This window comes from Etheostoma spectabile, chromosome 13, assembly GCF_008692095.1.
Source record: "Etheostoma spectabile isolate EspeVRDwgs_2016 chromosome 13, UIUC_Espe_1.0, whole genome shotgun sequence".
NCBI lineage: Eukaryota > Metazoa > Chordata > Actinopteri > Perciformes > Percidae > Etheostoma > Etheostoma spectabile.
In genome coordinates this window covers 5,152,905-5,175,285 of record NC_045745.1, presented here as the reverse complement: position 1 = coordinate 5,175,285, position 22,381 = coordinate 5,152,905, and the positions used below count along the sequence as shown (strand labels likewise).

Here is a 22,381-nt window from a genome sequence, read left to right as displayed (position 1 = left end):
CCCACCCCGATGGAGTCTAGACACTTGGTTTTGGCGCTTTCCGAGTTGTTTTAAGGCCTAAGGTGTAATTTCCACTGGGGATATTCCCCCCCACACTTTCAAATTCATTTGATATAATTTTATTTTATAGGTCTTAGTGATTACACAATAAAGAAAGTAAGAAATCTTTTTCGTATACATAGTTAAGAACTAATCTTTATGGCCGAATTTGTCATTATAATCAACTTCATTATTTCCTGGATTTTGTATCACCATAGACCCTTAACATATGTAAATATTTTTAAATCATAAACAGGACCCCCGGATTTGTGTGTCCCCTAACTCCCCAAGCAAAGTTACACTTATGTTTGAGCCCCTCTCACAGAGCTGTGCTGGGTAACCAAAGCAAAGTAACCAGTAATTTAACAATGTCATTAGTTTTGTGATGCAGTTTCAATGGGTCACTGCAATGGTCACTGAAATCTTCACTTATAACCCTTATGACGTTGAACTCCGGTGTAAGGATCAGGATGACAAGAATTGCAAATGAAGCTGTGCCTTTCTATGCAATGAACTTTATAAGCTAACTGCATCTCTTTCCTTCGACTATTGGGATTTTTCTTGACACATTTTACCATTTTACACAACATTTCCATTGATAAAAAACCCAATATACTAAAATAAATCTGGCATTTCTTCACTTTATGTGGTGTTCAAAGTCTAAAAATTCAAAGCCTGAAAAAAACTAAAATAAAACACTAATTGAAACATTTTGCCAAATGCTTATTTTTTTTAAATCAGATAATTTCAGTGGTTACAGCATTATTATTAATATGTGATTGGGGTTCCCTTTCATCATGCATATGGGTTTAGAGAGAAAATGAAAGAAGATTTGGCATCATCAATACTCCCACATGATTGGTGAGGTCTGGATCTGCCCTCCTCCAGAATCCCACTCCGTGTTATCACACAGGAGGCCGTGTTGTGTTGTGACATGTAGTGTACTGACAGGCAGGGACTGACTCCGGATAAAGACCTGAGCCCACCCCTCCCCTGCCAGTGACCCCACTAATCGCGTCAGAAGCAATCCGATGCTAATCATTCCTCCCCTGAGACACTACACATGGCAACACACTGGGGTTATGAGTTTGTGCAGGGGGAATGTTGTTGCCGGAGAAGACGTAAAAGCTGCTGAAAAGTCGAGGAGAGATTTAAAAAAAAGCACAGTTTGGTCCCTGAGGATGCAAAGAGGGGCCAACAGTTCAAATCTCTATTCTGAGGTTGGTGGGTGCGTTCCTGCAGCGTGTCATCCCACGGCTGAACTGTGTGCCAGGATGAGCCCAGATGTCACCTTAGAGACAGCATCTCTGTCTTCCTCTGTGGTGACATGTGGGACAGGGGAGGGTTATTTCTGTCCCACTCTGTCTCTGGGCTTCCCGAGGATGTTCCTCCACCAAAGGCCCCAATTTTTCAGCCGCCTTCTCACCTCTCTATATCGCTCATAGCACTCATTAGTATGTTGATTTATACTTTTTTATCATCCCGATTGTATTATCTATACTTATCTCCATTTTACCTTTCACAACAGCTGGATTCTCGCACTATCATGAGATCTTGCGGGATATATAAAAGGAACAGTAATGTGTGGACTAGGGCTGCACGGTATGAGAAAAATATGTGATATGCGATGACGTTGTTGAATATTGCATGAACGATATTACTTGAGATAAATGATCAGATATTAAAGTGCGCTTAGTTCTGCCTTTCTGCTGCTTTCAGTATTCTGCTAAAATACAACACTGCTTGTTGAATTTAAAACAAATAAAAGAATTTCCAACATTCTTGTAGCCTATAGAACAAACTGAACATTGAATTGAATCTAAAAGGCAGCACTAACAAGAATGACATTTTAAAGGGCAGTTTCCTACTGGAATTATCTTTCAACTAACAAAATATCTCTGGTTGTCTTTCAAAATGTTACAGCCTTTTGCAATGTGTTTTTTTTTATATATATATATATATATATATATTTTTTTTTTTATGCCAGTTGTTGCTATGACGACAAAAAACGGATCTATTGTGCAGCCCTAGTCCAAACAGCAGCAACCTGAACCAATCAGCGTCTGGAAGCTACGAGACTGCTTTAGGTGTGTGTGTGACGGCTGCAAATGTTCCTTCAAAACAACAATTTCGGACGGGATAGACGGTTCATCCAATCACCTGCCAAGTGCTTTTTTATTTTTTTAAGGGCCTGCCCTTTTACATCCAATGACAGCTTCTCAGATGGTTTTGTGTAACAAACCATCTGGCGTGTCAGGTTAGCATAAAGTAGCTCTTACGAGAATCAAAGTGTATTTTTTTGCAGAGCTCTGCATCTGAGAGAAGAGGTACAGTCCCTGACAAAAGTCTTGTCGCTTATCTATTTTGTAGAAACACCTGCTGCTTAAACGACTTTTAATTAATCAATTGGGGTAAGAAATAGCTCTATGAAAAGCTAAAACCCTCCAAATGATGTTCAATGCACTGAAATAAATTAGTTTCACTGAAAAAAGATTTATAATTTAAACAAGACAGAAAGGTCAAATTTTGGCAAGACAAAGTCTTGTCGCCTATACGAAATTGAACAAATTTACTGAAATAATAAAATATGTCAGCAAATTAATAGTGGTGCGTGAGATCCAAATGTAAATCTTGTATGCTCCATGAGCTTGAAGGACTGGACCCATGCGGTTTGGCAAGGATTCAGACCATGTGTTGATGAAGTCATCAGGAATAGCTAGGAAAGCAGTCCTGCTGCCTCCCAGAGTTCATCAATATTCTTTGGTTTGGTCTTCCATGCTTCCTCTTTCATCCTACCCACATATGCTCAATGATGTCATGTCTGGTGACTGGGCCGGCCAATCCTGGACCATCTGGATCTTCTTCGCCTTGAGGAACTTTGAAGTGGAGATGGAAGTATGCGATGGAGCACCATCCTGCTGCCGAATTTGGCCTCTTTTATGGTTGGGAATATAGAGGTAGCAAGATTTCTTGGTATTGAGACTATGATGTTGCCTTCCACCCTGCAGATCTCTCGCACACCCCCATACTGGTGTAACCCCACACCATGATTTTTCCGCCACCAAACTTCACTGTTTTCTGGGTGAATCTTGGATCCATGCGGGCTCCAGTAGGTCCTGCATATTTGCGGCGACTGTGGTGTAATTCAACAGAAGATTCATCAGAAAAATCCACTTTCTTCCACTTCTCCAGCGTCCATCCTTTTAGCAGGCTGTGGGCCTTGGCAAAACCACACGGTTTTTCAATTGTCTTTTGTTTAGTGCTGGCTTCTGGGCACTGATTCGACCATGGAGGCCATTTCGAGACAGAATCCGACAAACTGTTCAGGTTGACACAGGGACTTCAGGGGACCAGGTCTGGTGGAGCTCTGCTGCAGTGGAAAATGGGCTGGCCTTGGATTTTCGAGCCAACAAACGGTCCTCTCGAGCAGTTGTCTTGCGGGGTCTGCCTGACCTGGGCTTGTCAAAAACATCTCCAGTGTCTTCACATGTTTTTTTTAATCCTCTGTACTTGACGCTGAGACACGTTGGAGGTGTCTGCCACATCAGCAGTGGATCTGGTCTTCAGCCTCTTGATAATCCAACCTTAGTCTCAGGGTGAATCTTAGGGCATGTTTGCAGAGGTTCTAGTGCAGTTGATTGAAGGTCTAGTGTACTGGGGTTGTCTTTAGACACACCTGAGACCTGATTGATCCATTATTAGTCCCAGGTGAAGCTCATAGGACAAGGCGACAACACTTATGTCTTTGCAAAAATTACCAAGCTGTGAATATTAGAATACTTTTGACAATTTCGTTTTGCACTGAAACATTATTACAAAAGCTGTTGGGATTAAAATGAGCCATTTCTTGTAAATAAATCTTGATTGAAATAATATTTCAGTGGCACTTCAGGTCAATTTGCACACAAGCGACAAGACTTTTGTCAGGGACTGTATATATACTATTGCTAGAATTCTTCAGCATCAGCCAGGCTCCCGCAGGCCTCCCCCTCTTCTGCTTTAGCCCTGATAGGGTAAAAACCTCTCTGAACTACACCTACCTTCTGTGTGCTGCAGCTTTCAAAAGCACCAACAGAAAAGTAAATGAAACACTTAACAGAAACTACCTGAACTCATTCTAACCCCCACGTCTCTTTTCATAAAGTCAGCTGAATGGTGGGCTGTGCCTGGGCATGAATTTACCAAATCCAGATCTCCTCTCAACAGAAGTCTATCTCTCTTGTAATGTTTAGTAGTGTCTCGTTGTGGCAGAGCTTTGGTAAACAGCAGTGAGGCTTCCTCCTCTATTACCATTCCTTAGTTCTCTCCTGCTCATTCTGTATGCTACTTTCATCCAACTATGATTTAAAAAAAGAAAATAGAGAGAGAGAGAGAAGAAAGTTGATGCGGCTCCCCCCCCCACCAACAGCAATCCAACGTGCCTGGAATGAAGACAGCTGACCTTGGGAGAGCTAAGCCCATCCTCCGGGTGCCAAAGTGCCAGAAACAAAACACAAGCTTCCAGCCAAGGGGTAGATTATTTTTGGAGGAAAAGGTGTTATGGAAAGCGGGAGATAGGAGACAAAGGGGGGGGGGGCCAATACCAGTTCCTAAATAATACTTTTTCCTTAATACCAATTTTATAAAACAAAACTAAATCACAACAATACACATTACTGTACAGGGGAGCACAGCAATGGAACAGTTATGTCAACACTGCATTTCAGGTAACTTATTATTATGAAAAGAGGCTCAGGGCCTTTTCTGATGAACCAAACTTAAATGTGCTGTAAATGTAAATGTGCTGTATTTATATAGCACTTTTCCAGTCTTAACAACGGCTCAAAGCGCTTTTACATCTACAGGAAACATTCACCATTCACACACATTCATACACTGTGGCCGGGGCTGCCGTACAAGGTGCCACCTGCTCATCAGATAAACACTCACACACATTCACACTCCGATGCGCAGCACCGGGGGCAACTCGGGGTTCAGTGTCTTGCCCAAGGACACTTCGACAATGACTGCAGGGGCAGGGATCAAACCACCAACCTTCCGATTGACAAGCAACCACTCTACCACTGAGCCACAGCCGCCCACTTACCTGCCTGTATCGATCTGAGCGATTCATATGAATTTTGTTTTGGCCTTCCTGTCTCTCACAACTACTCACACATGCACACATGAGTCCATACATCATCACTTGATCTATATTCTTTTAATTTATTTTATGCCTTTGTTGTTTTATGTAGCCAACCTCATGCTTGTTTTTTTTAAATTCAGTGCTTACTTATTTTCAATTTGTAGATTTGTAGACTTTTAATTGTAATTGCTCATTATATATATATTTTTCTTCTTCTCTCCATTAGGTGACATTCCTTCTATAAGCCCCTAGCGGTTTTCTTTTTCTATTATTTTTATTTTCTTGTGTTACTGTTACTCAATTCAAGCATGCTGCATGGCTCACTGACTCTGATGAGATTCACTCCTTATATATCAAAATTGCGTATTGAATGACGAGGCATTTTTCAATAATCAATAACTTCAGTCAATTCAGTCTGTGCCTTAAAAGAGTATTGAATTCTGTACCCAGCTCATGGTCTTACTATGACTTGTGCACACAAAGTATATTCAGAACACCTACATTGACTCAGATTTCTCTTCTTTTTTTTGAGAAAGAGAGAAGTAGCCACCCAGGATGGGTTTTCATCTTCTTTCTGGCAGTTTCAGTCAGGGTCAGGCCCCCTGTTACTGCCACCCTGCAATCATGACTGAGGTGCAGCCGCCGCTGCATGAGACCCAATCATTGGAGCCTTTTGTGCACAACACACAGTGACCTAGCTAGCTAAAAGAATGGGGGTGGAGGCGTAGAGAGGGAGAGATTTGGCTTTTGATGAGGAAAGTGGCTGGAAGGAGCCCGGTCCCACCTCTCGGTCGTTTCCTCTCGAGTGTAGCAGGTGGAATGGAATCTACAACACTGACAAGATGGCGGCCAGCGTAAATAATGGCAGTTACAGTGAGTTGTTAAAACCTCTTTTTATTAAACTCTGTGGACACAAACAATGTTCTCCGTGCTGAGTTCATGTGTAGAGTCCCTGGTGGTACTTGGAGCAAAGTCTCATTGACAGAGAAATTCATTTTTATAAGTCTTTTATTTCATATTTCTCTGCAGTAAGGTAAAGTGTTATGAACCTGACACTCATGTTGTGTCGGTCTTCTTAGTGATTTAATATAGTGATCTTGAAAGTGGCGTTTCCGTCCTAATTATGCTTTTAAACTAAATTTGACTGTGGTACATTCACAACAAGACCCTAGGTTGCATTTTGGCGAGAGTTGCGCTTGAAGACACATTTCTACCTTCATTATTGATTTTATGCCAGTGTTGGGTGATACACAGATCAATATTGGCTGAAAATAATCTAATTCCTCTGCTCACAGTCAACTGCAAACTGTAGTCAACCACAACATAAAATTATAACTGCAGAATAAGATTCACATAACAATCTGTTTACTGTCTTCTAGTACATACAGGGCATGCTGTCTTCACAATAACCGGTCTATCAAGACCACATGTGCAGATGGCCATGTATACAGTATGTTCTGTACTGAAAGTGTCCTACTGTGTAGGATTACCATGTGTGCAATGTTCATATAATTAGTTACACAAAACATGCTGTATAAAAAACGAGATGCCCATATTCTACCACTGATGGAGAACTAATAGTACCAAATTGCTTAAACTCTTCCCACATCGATACAATTGACAATGACTGTAATGATTTCTAAGTACTGATGTGTTGATGCTAAGCTGTAATGTTTCATCTAGTAACTGGTTTATAGACGGAAATCCTATATTTTCACTGCAATCAAGTGAAAACAAGACCAAATTTCTAGAAAATAAGCAAAATAAAATCCATCCATTGCAGTATTTATTTTCCTCAAAATGCATAGCCGTCTAATATGTTAAGTATGTTTTTCTTACCTGTTAAATGTATTGCGGCGATAGATTGTAATGCTAAATAAATGATGTCATTACACACAGAAAATCACGCTTTCATTTCTCCTAATTTGGGATCTCCTAAGATACACAATTCCTTGTGTGTATTTGCTTCTAATGATGCAGGCAGTTAACTCATTATCTATCCATCAAATCACAGGGGCTACAGTGTATAGTACCAATTATGCCATGATATGACGGGATATATTCAGATAAAATCCTCCATGGAAAAAAAGCATAACCACACTGTGGCTCAAGTCCAGCCTAATGTCTCATTAGCCTAATGCAACATTAGATTACTAATGAGACAACGATTTTTTCACTGTGCAGCCACGGTGAATGTTATCCTTATTAATTGAGCTTTAATTGCGTGATCCATCTACTATATATCACATGAGCCAGCCCTGTGTGGGCTACCAGCGGCCGTGCCATGAAGACATCATGATCCTTGTATGGAAATTACAGCAACCCATTATGATTTTTTCAAACAGTAGGCCTGTTTTTTGTATAAGGTTAGCTGTGAGCAGGGGAGACAGCTCGACACAGCAGAGGCCTCTATAGCAGCAGCAGCGTCCAATCAATCAGACAGCATGGGCAAAGGTTAAATACTCACAACCGGAACCATCTTCTTTTCTTTCAGTGGAGAGAGGGTTTGAGCTATTGGCTCTTTTATTGTCGAGCAATCACTGTCATTGCTCCAAAATACAACATTAAATCCAGTAGGCATCAAAAAAAAGTCCAAGGCACTCGTAGAGTGCAGTCCTTGGTCTCCTAACACTCATTCAATGTATCAACTAATCGATTAGTTGAATTGATCTGTCAAATTAAGTTTCTCCACAAAGAATCATGCAAAAAAGCACCACTTTAAATCTTATTTTTACCAGAAATGTGCTCATAGATTTCTTGGAAGTAAGCCATTCAGCATGGAAAAAGCATAAAACATGACTAATCGACTAAATAAATGTTAGTCTACCATGACCAAAACGACCGATTAGTTGTCTAATCGACTAAGACTGTGCAGCTCTACACTCATCTTTAGAAAAAATGTAAATTGCCTTTAATACATCTGGCGCATTCTCACTAGAAGCCTTGTTCATGGAAGTTATAGGCAAAGGAATGAGTTGAAATAATATAAAGCACCAGGTGTGAGCAAATCAGCAGGTGCACACATTCAGTAAACAGGGATAAAAGAGTGGGTGACAATGATTACTATATGCATTACTGGATTTGTTCATGCCCCCTACCAAAGAAAACCATCTTATTTCCAGTTCTTTGTTTTTCACAGAGTATTACATGTTAAATCTCTTTGTGATTTGAAATGAGTGATTAGTGCATGTGGCTTAACAACTTCCCTAAGCATAATGACTAATTACTAGCAGTGTTTGTTGGGATGTGACAGTCTTCTACGCCCTCGCAGAATTAGCACGAGAGGTTGGTGCCACCTTTGATACAGTGGCTCCAGATAACCTTCAGTCCCTGCAGAGGACTCACACACGACTAATTGTGTGCCCTGCCGCCTTATCAGCTCACTGACAAGGCTCCCTTTCTGTTTTGATTTCTTTTTTCATTGCACAATTAAATGATTTAGTTGTCTTAATTTGAAAGATAACTGATTTTTGCATCCCCCTCTTGGGAACTAAAGGAATGATGCATTAGCATAATGAGATGCCTTGATATTTACAGCCTGGTTTAACAGACGGGCGCTCGGCCCTGCAGCTTCTGACTCCCACATCTGTCGTTGTGGAGAATTCCATTTGACATGGAAGGGTCTTTTTCCCCACAGATTTTCAGATGATATGGTCTTATTACAGCTGAATTTCAAACAGCTTCATATGTTCGGTCAGATGCGTGTGGTGAGAGCGGTGCGGTAGTTACCAGCAGCGACCCGGCAGCCAAGACATGATGTCTAGCACAAATGGGATTAGCAACGGCCCTCCCCTCCGGCTAAAAGATCTAGAACGGAGCAGTCCAGCTCAAGCTTTCACAGCCACTGACCACCTGGTCTAATTAAAAAGAATGTGAGACAGGAAGCAGAAAGAGCAATCCGTTGTCACGGGTCTGACATTTCAATTAGCAAAAAACAAGGCCAAATGAATTGACTCTGACCCATCTTAGACAGAGGGCCTTTTTGTTGTTCCTGTCTCCCTGAATGTCATTTTTTTTGAAGGTCCCATGTTGTAAAAGGTGAGAATTCCTTGTCTTTTTTTATTATAAAGCAGGCTGAGGTGCTATACGTATACTGTGAACGTTTTATTGAAGGAAACTGCTGCTGTAGGAAACTGCTGGGATGAATAAAGTATTATCTAAATGCTAAATCCACAGAGAAATGCACACAGCCCGTGTTTAGAAACTGTGCCTTTAAATGAGCCATCAGGACTTCTGGACAGTTGTAATGTCACAACCATACAATATATAGGTAGAAAGTGCTGCTACAGTCATTTCCCGGCTGCTATGACGGGGCAGAGGATCAGAGAGTGCAGATGCAGAAAAGCCGAAAACGCCGACCAATCAGAGCAGACTGGGCCAGAAACAGACGCTAAAACGGAGCGTTTCAGACAGAAGGTGACAGAATGTGTTTTTTGAACATTAAATCTTGTATAAAGGTATTAGTAGAAACCCAAAAGGAGCATGGTCTGGGACCTGTAAAGAATATTCTACAGAGCTGCTGTGTGCCGAGCATGTGCAGATGAGAGATTGCTGTCATGGAATATCAACTACTGATTTACTGTAAAATTGATTCAGCGATGAAGCCTCCTGCCGTCCTGCCACCTGTTCTGTCAGCCGAGAGCTGTGGCGCTACGGACACATCCACGGTTTGCTTACCATGGCGCAGCTTTTCAAAACCAAACAGATCCCTATTAACCAGTCAAACACTTCCAGAACCAGATAAAGAGAACCGCAGGACTACATGGCACAAGCTGCTCGCACACTCCTTAATCATTGGATGAAATAATTGGGGATGAGATGTGACTGTAGTTCGTGAGGTTGGTCCATCGAGCCTCGGTGTCCTCCTGTCTCCACTCCTCCTTTGTGTGACAGTGATGAAGTGCCTCAGATATGTGTTTTTGGCTCCTCGGTGAAAAATGAAGCCATTAGTCGTAGAGGGAGGTGAGCGATGCTGGCAGCCGAGGCTCGTGTGCCCATGAAGTCCTTCCCCTGGTCCTGCATGTTCTACAGCGGCCATAACAGGACAATCCATCTTAATCAGCGCCCGGTCCACGCAGCACTTGTTTTGGAACACTTCTTTTTTTTGATCACCAAAATGACAACTTCATCCTTTATCAGTCAACGAGCCACAAACACAAGGGTCGAGCGAGTGAAAACCAAAGAATATACACAGGGTTGAAACAAGAAAATAAGTCAAAGTTATATTAAACAAAGACATTTTTTTCCCATTCCATTCTCATTTTCATTGAAAAATATTACAAGTAAAAAAAATGAAAAGGATTATAGTGTCATTTGTATTTTTACGAGGATATGTACCAAACAGATATTTTCTTCAGTTTGAAGGCTGGAGCTCTGCAGCACCACAATACTTTTTTCAGAATGGTTTGACACATCGTTAGCCTTGAACAAATATTGCCCCCCCCCGCATGTATGGGGGTATATGACCTTGGTCTACAGTTTGGTCCATGAGACAAGTGGACCAAATCTAACCTGTCTCTAGGCGCTACTAGGCTGTTGACTCATGGAGCAGAAGTTGCTGCCAGCGCTGTCTGTGGTAAACCATGTCTACATGTACTGAGTGTATGTGTGTGTGTGTGTGTGTGTGTGTGTGTGTGTGTGTGTGTGCATGTGTGAACAGCATTTTGATGTGTGTGAGTGTTTTCAAAGGGTACTGCTTAGTTCAGGCAGAAACGCTGCAGCCTGTCCAGAGGTATTAACATCTTGGCTCACCTCTCAGTGTCTGTGGCGTACTGTCCATCTGAATACGACACTACATGGGTGTGTTTGTGTGAAAAACAGGTTCAGAGGCCATAATGGGGCCTTCAGGGGGCTCTTCAGTCTTCAAAGCAAATCATGTTTAAATTTTAAATAATACTAAAAGTATGCCATTTGAATAAGAATTATTCACTCTCAGCACTACTCTCACTGCATAGAATTCAGTGATAAATTAACAACAGCCAAGAATCCTCCCAAATGAGGCTTCTTGGAAAGATTAGATGTTAAATCATTAACATGAAATAAGACTGCCAAATCCAGCAGACTACAGTGTTGATCTGACCATTTCTCTCCATCATCTGTGTCTCCACAGGGTTCAGGAATCATGTACGATGCGGCGAGGGTGCCATCTCCTAAGGATGGTGCAAATGGGATGGCCCAGCCCGTAGTCCCCGGGTCGGGACCTGGACCGGGACCAGCTGCAGGATCGGGAGGGCCGGCGCAGAACGCAGTCCTACAGGCTAAAACAGAGGAGGGACAGCCAGGTACAGAGGAGGAGGAGGAGGAGGAGGAGCCCAAAGCAGAGCCCGTCCTGGTGAAGAAGCCGCACAGAGAGATCCTGGACCATGAGAGGAAGAGGAGGGTAGAGCTCAAATGTATGGAGCTCCAGGAGATGATGGAGGAGCAGGGGTGAGTGCATGGGATGAGCAACCACTGACAATAATACCATGGGCCTCATGCAACGACCACTTGTAAAGTTAAATTGTCATTTTTATAAGTAATACGTGTCACGTTAATCAAGATTGCTCAGTAGTTTTAGTTAGAGCTGCAAAGATGAACCCTTTAGTTGTCAACTATTAAATATTCGCTAGTCTCGCATTGCCCGACTTATCTCCACAGCGCTGCGGAGCATGGTCTCCCTACACCACAGATGCATTCTGGGATAGGGGAAAAAAATCCCTCAGGGTGATTTGCATTGCTTTAAACCGATCGCAATCATCTTGAGCTCCAGACGCAGTAACGGTACCTCTGCAAAATACTCTCGGGAAAGAATTTTTGCACCCCGCATGAGGAAACCCCACAAATGCCCGCGTTTGCTCGTTTTAGCCTCTCACATTACCTCAAAGCTTTTCTCCATTATTTCTGTCACGGTACAGCAGTGATGACATACTGTTGGCAGCTGAATTCATATTTTCTAATTGTTTAAGTCCTCTAATCTGACTGCAGACACCGCTACGTCTGCTGCGTTTTTGTCTGCTGAATTCCAACAGGAAGCCTCGAAGCGTGAAATATTTCTTGTTAATCTCTGGTGACATGTTTGTCTGTCCCCAAACGGAGCAGAACATGTAGTCTTTTATAGCAATTTGGGTCCATCAATTATGCTAATGATCACATCTTATGAAAGCTTCTCATGCACAGTTGGCATTCAGCAAGTTGAAGCAAGTCATTTTATTAAGTTTGTGCTAAGAGATTTTATTGAATCCGACTTGGAAGACTTGCACGAGCGAGCCTGGCGGGGAAAAAAGTTTTAGGATAAGAATAAAAAATGTTCTTGCATGAAGCCCGATATGTATTAAGCACAACAACTCACCAAGCGAGTCAGTGACCCAAGTTGCACTGGGTGTTTGATGTCAAGTGACATTACCATTTTCAGCAAAACAGCAGTTGTTTATCGTTGGTTTACAATTGGGTTATTGCCGAGCTGTGTGGAGTGCGAGCAGTGAACCTGACATTGACAGGAACGTACCTGTAGGGTGCCTGAGTTCACAAGCTGCACCGAAACATTACATTCAAAATCTGTTACCTGCCAAAAGTCATTTTCATGGCAATATTGAAGAAAAAAAACAACCCAAGCCCTTGCGGAGGAGTGAAGTAAACATAAGGGGCCGTGTTTTTGTTAGGAAATGGTGCATAGCAGCTGTGTTTTATTGATATGGCCATTTTTAGCAGCATGGTATGAAAATGGGATAGGATCCAGTCTACATGCATTATCAGGAGCTGGAATCAGTATCAATATCTCACTACGATGTGCTACTATGACAAGTGGTTCATGCCACCCACCGAGCTACAGTGATATCTATGGTAGTGTTAGAACGTTACAACAACATTCAAAAAGTTATTTTTATAATTATTGTTTTGACCACTGATAAGAGCGCTGGGCTATCCCACGATTGAATTTGCCACATAGCGTTAGCTACAGAGCGGTAAGCTGGCATCTAATGGGAATGTTAATCAAAGTTACATGTAATAGACATGATAAATTACTTGAACTGCAATATTTAATGGCATGAAGTGATGACATGGCAGTATACGAGAGTAAGTAACTAAATATTAGCTAAAGGGGTTCTTAAAGTGCAGGGTGACATAGGGGGGGGGAGAGACGGTGGTATTTTGTGAAATCATGGGAGGTTGGGAACAAACATCCTTGATGCGTCGCGTAATAGATTGGTAAAGCTAGCAATCGAATACTTCATAAATGACGTAGACCGTCAAAATGGAAATGACTTCCTTTGAAGTTTGATTATAGATTTTCCATGACAACAATTAACAAAGAGGGCAAACAGACAGCACAAGAACATCCTAACAAATAGTGGAAGGAAAAATGCATGAAATATGGGGTGGGGGTGGGGGGGGGGGATCCAGTGTTTATATTATTTCATGTCGGTGTTTTTATCCGACACAAAATGGGACCACGGGAATTCATGCATAAAGGTGGTTTAACATTAACACGTGCTGCTCCAACACAAAGATAAATTCTTCCTTCTAAATAAAACTTTATTAAACAGAAAGAGATTGAAAATTGAAAATAAAAGAAACAAGAAAATCGAAATTACTTACAACAAGTGCCCATCCGTAGTTTTTTTTTTCCTTTAAAAACATCCCAGTATGAGAGAATGACATGGAACCAATGTGGAGGGATGCTCTGATCCTGGAGGGAATGTTTCATGGAATAATAAACAGCTCCATATTAGCTGAAGGACTCTACAGGGACCATTTTGGCAGATAGCTGGGTGCTTCCTGCTTGGCCAGCTGCCCCATTTAACATAATTGGCAAATGTTCACAATCAGCAAGCTGGTGAAGGACCATGTCCTTGTCACTGTTCTAGTGGATTATATGGATTTTATGCCACAGATGTACAGATGATGATTTTGCATATTTGCAGCCAACACTTGAACTTTGTATTAATGGCCTCCTCCTCAAGGAGTGGTTATTAGTGAGGTTGCCATAGAGATAGTCAGCAAAGAACACAGGCCATTAGCATGATGTGTGTGTCCTCCAGCGCAAAGTTAGGAGGAGCTCAGTGTGTGCTTCCGCCAAGGGCCTTGGAAACTGGAGTGACTGCACTGAACTGTAGAGTGCAACCTGCTAGCTGCATGCTAGCATCGGGTATCTCTGGGTGAAGGGCTAGCATCAGCTATCTGATTCCTTGTGACATTTTATTCACATCACATTTGTCCATTACGGAAAGCTGGCTAATCCCTAATATATTAGGTGAGGGTGATTTAATTGAATTAAGGGCAAGCTAATTAGTGAGAGTTTTTTTTTTTCTTCTTTGATCAAGGCTAGATACGAGAGGTGACAGACACAATTGAATGCCAGTATGTGGGACTGTACCATGTCAGAGTATGAAGATGAATTAAATCACTGCTCCTGTGAAATGCTTTGAGGAGCCAAGGTGAATAAGACTTTTCTTCCTCGATTTCTTTCTACCGGTCTGCCCTTCCCCAAGGGTGACTGGGCTTCCCAGGCAGTGGGCCTCGCTGACGGTGGAGCTACGACAGATTGTTGAAGCTGAAAGGGAACTGCTGGACTTAACCATGTGCTAAGGTCCACTCATCTCCTGACTCGGAGTAGACATAGTTGCTCCTGGTTTGAGCGCTGTAAAAGAGTCATGATGTCCAGCAGAATGGTGTAGCAGCAGGCAGCAGCTTGACTAATGATGGCAGAATACAAGGAGACCATACACCCGCGCTGACCAGCTCCACGCACACGTCACACCACACAAACTCGGCTGGCAGGCAGTTGCACTTTAAGGACATGCAGCCACTCAGCTGAGTGTTAGAGCTCCGGACGGACTCAAGTCACCTCGTTAAGCTATAATGAAAGGAGAATCTCATTTGCCAGCTTGGCTCAGCACAGCTCCCTTTGCCTCTCCAATTTCTAATGTTCCTCTTTAAATGAGAGAGCGTGAGTGCATGTGTGCAGGATTAAGGGATAGAGCGGGGGATGAAAGAGAGGGAGAGCAATGCCAGGCATTAGACACAATTAAAATGGTGGCTGGGGTCTGTTTTCATTTGTTGTGGCTATAAGCCAGCAGGCTCAGACTCTACGTCACCCCTGAGTCCCCATCCTGACTGAGGTCTCGGTGAAGGATTAGCCTGGGGGGCAGGTTGGACGCCTGCCTCTTTCTCTAACCCTGCCAGCATGGCAGACTCTCCCCTCCTCCCTTTACACCCCCAATCCAGCCGTGCTCTTCCTCAGAGATAAAACCAGGATAAATAGTCTGTCATGAGTGATGACTTCACCCTGGGACCCAATTAGACGGGCTCGGCAATTAAAGGAGTCTGTTCATTTAGCTATTCATGGCCTGGTAGCATCCCACAGTCATTAGTGCACTGAGTGCCCTGCCGCTACAGGGAACATTGCCCTTTATCCTTTTTTATGCATATCAGAGTTGCTATAAGTTACATACATTTAATCTTTTAAGCAGTGCATTCAACATCCTGTTGTCTATCCATCACAACACAGTGCATGTACTGAGCAGCTCAACAAGCTTACTTTCTACTTTCAATCAAGTTTGGCTGCCTTATGATATCACGGTTCACTGACAGATTTCAAGCTCAAGGACTGCTATGCATGCAAGGGTCCAGATTCTCTTTCAGGGGTGTTTTTCCACACTAATTGAGGCCTAATGGCTGTGCATGATTTGAACTCCTGTGGTGTCTGAGCGTTTTTGCAGCTCTCTAATAAGCTCTCTTCACAGGGCCTCACTCACTCTAATCTGCAGGCCCAATACACACCTGCGCAATGCACACACACACACACACACACACACACACACACACACACACACACACACATACACATACACACACACACAGCTTTTTAAATTCGAGGCAGAAGACATTACTCATCCTGCTTCACTAATGATTTCATGTGTGTATTAGAAAATGATCTGTTGAAAGCAGAGTAGAGAGGGGTAGCCTGGCACAAGCAAAAAGGACACAACATAACCCCGAGATGAAAAACTGAGTTTGTGGTTACACATAATCCCGTACAAGCAAATTAATTTCAAGACAGAACAGTCTACTGTAAATTGAGACAAAAAGAAAGAAGTTTAGTGGTTTAGAGGTTTAGGTTTAGGTAGTAGCCAGGAGTTAAATTGCTGCATTTTGGCCGCTACTGCTGTGGTATTGCTTTCTACCATCTGCAGTGACACTTTTTGCATTGCAGGAGATGTGAGTAGCTTGACTCTTATTAAGAGAGAGCTGCTCTTGGAGCTTCTAAGGCCAGAGCAAATAGGTATCTCTGCTCTGATGGAGGTCTTCCTGCAAGCCAAAGCCTGTGTAATAAGACGATAAGCCTGTGTCCTATAAGACTGAAAATTGGAAGGACCCAATTTATACATCGTCACCGGGAGGGGGCCCGAGCCAATATAGTAGCTCCATGCCCGACAAAATAGCTTTAAATGCTCTTGTTGCCAGAGGACTTAGAGAAGATGAGCAATCAGAAAGACTGGCCCGGGCAGATTGTGCTGCTCCAGCCATTGATCTGCTTCCACTGTGGGGGAGGTGAAAAGGCCAGCTTTATATAGTGAGAGAAAGGTCTTTCCGTTTTTGTCTGCTGTATCTAGTACCTATTATCTAACCAGACAGTATGTGCCTGTAAAGAGCATCAATTGAAAATCCTCTCCAATTGAGAGTTAAACAATTTCACCGTGTCCCGGTAGGCAGCTTTAAATCTGCCCCTGAAATAGAAATGTGGGGGTGTTCAGTTTTGCCTTCCCATGTTCCCAGCACCATTCAATCTTACTAACTACATTGGCATCACTTTGCCTCGGTGCTCTTTGCAGCGGGATTGATGGCTGCAGAGTTTCACGGGTGTACGGCAGCACCTAGGGACGACTTGTGGAAAAGGCTCAAACATCCCTGGCATTCAAAAGGAGTACACACAAACACACACCCGCACCCCCCTTCCCCCCCCCCCCCCCCCCCCCCCCCCCCCCCCCCCACACGTAGGCACGTCCTCATCAAATCAATGACTATCAGCGAAAGGATGGTCTCTAGGCCACAACTATTCATTTTCCTGGATCGTGAGTTAATGGGTGTGGGGGGGGGGGGGATCTGTGGGTACCCGGAGCTGTCTAATTACTTCAATCAAGTTCTTTAATCGTGGTCATTTTTCATGGCTGAGATGGCGGGGAGCCCCTCGCTCTGATCGATGTCCCCTGTCTCTCTCCACCCAAATCACTGGGACTCTGCATGCTGTAGGCACTGGGTCTGGGCTAAATGGCTTTCATTTGACTCCACTTTGGCTTCTGAAGAGTCCCACCTCATACACACAAACACACATACACAAAAACACACAGTTTGCTCAGTTTAACATTAATTTCAATATGAATGCAGTGTTACCCAGCCTTGCTGAGAGTGACCGCTCAGGGCAGAACAGATGGCGTATTAAGCTGAAAGCAGCTACCTTTACAGCTGCAATAAGTGCTAATTAAATGTGCAGAAGACAGATGTGTAGTTGCAGTGTTCTCATCCTATAATAGCCACTGACAAACATCCGATATGTGGCCATTTCCACAGATTGATTAAGAGCTCACTGTGGAACACTGCCTAACTTATCTTTTAATGCAACTCCAAAGTTTAGCAATCATGTGAGAACTAGTTTGAGTCTTATTTCCTCAGACTTCTTTTGTCCAATAGATTTTTTTTATCTATGTAGGTGACCAGGTTCTTGAAGCCATTCCCAGGTGCTGTGGGGGATTTTCCTGGCTCATACCCCTAAAACCCCAGGCTCTATTTGAAGCAGCACCACTGCTGGGCCTACACTCTAGGACTTTGGTCAGTGATCTAGACCCATCAAAAAGAACCCAACCTTGCTGTGCTTCATGCTGTGAAGCGGTGCAGAGGTTCAGAGTCAGCGAACTCAATGGAGGACAGAGAGAAGAAGCAGAGAGAAGAAATTCTGTAGGTCACACGTCAACAGAGGCTTTAGGTTCACAAGCTCTGACACCGCTTTTTTGCTTCAGCTGGACTGTGAACAGAGATAGCTGCAGGCGCTAACATTCCCCCCATCATCAGCACAATGTGAAGGAGAAAGCCCTACAACCACGACGTCTATTTGGCTCGGGGTGCATCCAGCCAGTATCCTATTTGAGCGTTCTCACTCTTTTACCTATTTTGCACCCTCCCTCAAAACAGCTGAGGGACCCAGCGGCTGCTGTAGATTTGTCAGGAAGCAACTAACGTACGGAGATGGCTCCTGCAACACGCATGGAAAGCCATGAATATAAAGTGTGTGTTTGCGTCCTGCATTGTGCTGAGTTGACAGCTGCTGGGCTGAGAGATTGCAAGTACAGCAGGACCTGATGGTGCTGTCACACCGGCTGGCTTCTTGTCTCCGCTGGGCCATCATCCAGCTAGTTCCGCTCTCTGTCGCACTTCTCCTAATCTCAGTCTCTGTACCTCTAATGCGCTGATAGCACCAAATTCAGAATACATGGTACCGGCTGCTATGTTTCATCTGAGAACAGCATACACTCCTCAGATTAATGCCATCTCCATGCTGAATAGAGCCACAAGCTAATTTACAATCCAGTTTATAGATTTGGTCCTGGCAGGAGCCCCCGCTAAGAGGATCTGTTGCCAGGTTAGAGTCTGTGTTCCAGCACTGGATGATGGACAGCTCCCCTGCACCTTCCTTATTGCAAGTGGAGCTCACATGTCCGATGTTATCACCTATTGAACAGGAAAATAAACTAAAGCACATACTCACATACTTTTGTGCACTTTTGGTTTGGAGCTATTTTTCATTGTGTGTGGGTCAGGTCCTTTAGTTCCAGCTGAAGATAAATCGTAATGCTTTAACAGGAAAGTCCGCCGGGCTCCCTATGACTAAATGTAAATAGGAATTATTTCCTTGCCGTTCAGCCACATCTTGCCATGCGTTTTAGCCTATATTTGTTTACCTTTTTGGCAAACTGGCACCATTAAAAGTATGCCGATCTGGCTTTTAGCACTTCCTATTTGCAATGCACCAATGGCTGTACAAACAACATCACTGCATTACTTTGATAATGAATCAAACCTTAAAAGCAAGTTCTGTCTTTTTTTTCTACGATTTCTAAGCAGAGCTTTAAGGGGAGCAATTGGGGAGCTAAGGGTTTTAAAGTTCTTCAATTACCTCTATGAGCTGTGTGTCACAATCACTGGTACTGCTCCAAATGCTGACCATGGTGATAAGTGGGTCGAATCAGTGGGCCAAACTACACTACTACTGTGTCTTTCACCTTGCACAGTATCTTTACCTCTCATCCCTCTCAGCAAAATAGCAAATATTCCCTGAAATGTTGAGCTGCTCTTTTAAGAGAGACAAAGTGCAATGATTGCCAAATAAGAGTGTGTGTGTTTCAGCACTAAGTGAAGACAGTTCCTCCCTACTTTAGTAATTGCACACATTTCTGATGTTATCATTCACCAAAGATGCAAATTGCACATATTTGAGTTAAGACTCAAAGAGATGAGTTCTGAGGCTTAATTCAGAATGACTGTAAATCCCAGGAACCTCTCACACATGATCCTGTTGTTTTTAATATGAACACTACAGCATATTATAAATGACTGAATCTTCCAGTGAGTCTAACTCTGGGATTTCTGGCTCCTGGCTACACTGTCACGGCATTATTAATTTTCTCCCTTTCCCGCTCCCTCCTTAGTCCTCTTCTCTCCCTTTATGTTTCTCTGTAGCTCATTACATCCCGTTAGCACAGCCAGAGCGTGAGGAGAGGGTGTGAATACACCAGGAGATCAGCTCGGTGTTCAGTGCTTTAAAGAGGCCAAGCGTTGTCAAGGCAGCACGGTGGCTCAGTGGTTAGCACCTCTGCCTCACAAGAAGGTTGTGGGTTTGAATCCAGGTCATTCCGAGCCTTTCTGTGTGGAGTTTGCATGTTCTCCCCGTGTTTGTGTGGGTTGCCGGATGCTCCTGTTTCTTCCCACCATAAAGACATGCATGCTGGGTAACTGGGACTACAGTTAAAAACACTGGCATTTACAGAAATGTTGATTAATGTGCATTGTCCTAATCAAATACTACTACTACTACTACTACTAAGTTCACAGACGTGCATACCCCCTGTCCATCTCTAGAGGACAGAAGCTACTTAATTGTGGCTGCTCAGACATGCTGGTGGAATTGTTCCTGTCCCCCATTGCAAAGCTGTCAGCAGATACAGTCATACTGAACCACCCAGACCTCTCAGGTCATCTGGGACAGGTCTACTTTCTGTCCCCAGAGTCAGAACTAAACAGGGTGAAGCAGCTTTCAGTTTCTATGCTCCTCATATCTGGAATAAACTCCCAGAAACCTGCAGATCCGCTGCTACTCTCAGTTCTTTTAAATCAAGGCTGAAGACCTTTCTTTTTGATGCTGCCTTTCTTTAAATGAATGCTCATTTCTTTACATTTCTTATGCTGCACTGTAACTTTTATTCTTGTGTTTTATGTTTCTATTTGTTTTTAACTGTCTATTCATGTGTTTTACCGGTTTTTAATGCTTATGATTTTTAACTGTTTGTACTTGTGTTTTATCTGTTTAACTGATTTTGTGTAAAGCACTTTGAATTGCCCTGTTGCTGAAATGTGCTCTACAAATAAAGCTGCCTTGCCTTGCCTTGCCTTACTGTGGCAGGCCTGTTGTCAGAGGTTGTTACTTGTGTTATAACACACTGGGAGGATGTAGCCCAAAGCTGTATTCATGAATTATTGTATAAGAGTGTTATTCATTCATCATCTACTGCGGCAAATAACATCACAATGAAATGAAAGTATAACTGATAGTTTTGATGCTCTCTGGCTGCACCCACTGACAGACCATAACTGAAAAAAGCCAGATATTCTCAATTAGAAAATATGAATACACATCTACAATGTTACACAGACAGTAATTGCTTCCCCTGCTGCAGCAGTGTGCAGTATTCTGACTGGCAGCTTGTTGAAAGCTCCTCACACTGACCCACAGTTGATCTCAACTCAGCGCTTTGCTTACACAATAAAACATGACATGCAGCCCGGGCCTGAACAAGGAACCCACCGGGGTCGGGAGAGGTTGACAGAGAGTCATCAGAATGCACATCATTAGGCTGGGTGTCATTTTTCAAACAGCCAGAGGACAGTCGTTGCCATGTGTTGGACTGTGTGATAGCTGGGGTTGACATGGCTCCTACACAGGCATCTGGCACTGATGACAGATGACAGTTAGCCTCGCCTGTGCCCTGCTGCATTCAGTGCTATTATTAAAGGTTGCTGCTTCAGTTTGCAGTATGTTCATCATTCACTTACTTTTATTCTATGAGTGTGTGTGTGTGTGTGTGTGCGCGCCTCTTCTAACGGCTGTGTCTTTATGTGTCCATCCTTAGGTACACAGAGGAAGAGATTCGGCAGAAAGTGAGCACATTCAGACAAATGCTGATGGACAAGGAGGGCGTCATCACCAGAGAGGGTCCACACACACAACCAGTGTAAGTTACTGTGTATCCGGTTTAAAGGCAGGGTTGGTAATGTTACAGCTGCAGTAGCAAGATTTGAAAGTAGCGTCACGTCGGGGCTCTGTCTAACACCTTGCCGCTGCACTGCTGCATCGCTGCTTCAGAGCAGTTTTACTTCATGTCTCATTCACCGGTAAGCAGATAATAATGACTACCCTATTGTAATTACCCAAAATAACATGATTGATTCCACACAATGATCTTTGGCAAGTGCAAATCTCTTATTCAATTTTATAGCATTTCAAAAAAAAAAATTGAAGGGGTTTCAAAATAGTATTGCTAAAAAGTTGACATACTTTCCTTTCATTTTAGTCTAAATAATTCCTAATTTCTGCGTTTATTGTCTTCATTAAGGTGTGTTTTGGGCGTAACATGCAATCAACCCATCAGAGGTCATCTCCAATTCCCTTTAAAAGCCAATACTATAATGATGGAGGATTTGCACAGTAATATTTTTTATTTTTTATCTTTGCATGTGGATGCATAAAATAGCAATGAAATGCTGCATTACTAACTTTAAACCAGGTTTTTGTTGGTCAATGGCACAATCACTTTCTGCTTTCAAGATAGCAACACGCCCAGAATGCACCTGAACACACCTCCCCGTAAGACCAGCACACCCATGGGTGCAAAGATGGGCGCAGGTGCATTTGTTATACAAACAACGTGGGCGCAGTATGAGAAATTAACAACTGTGTCGGTCTTAAAATAG

At 43.1% G+C, this 22,381-nt stretch overlaps 1 protein-coding gene across 1 annotated transcript in view; it reads left to right on the top strand.

The window, feature by feature from the left end:
* srrm3 (serine/arginine repetitive matrix 3) overlaps positions 1-22,381 on the top strand; it is an 85,971-nt gene that overhangs the window by 36,791 nt on the left and 26,799 nt on the right. The window contains exons 2-3 of the mRNA XM_032532690.1: positions 11,274-11,590; positions 21,541-21,642. Of these exons, the coding sequence (XP_032388581.1) occupies positions 11,286-11,590; positions 21,541-21,642 (407 nt within the window). The 5' untranslated portion in view covers positions 11,274-11,285. The remainder of the gene's footprint in view (positions 1-11,273; positions 11,591-21,540; positions 21,643-22,381) is intronic.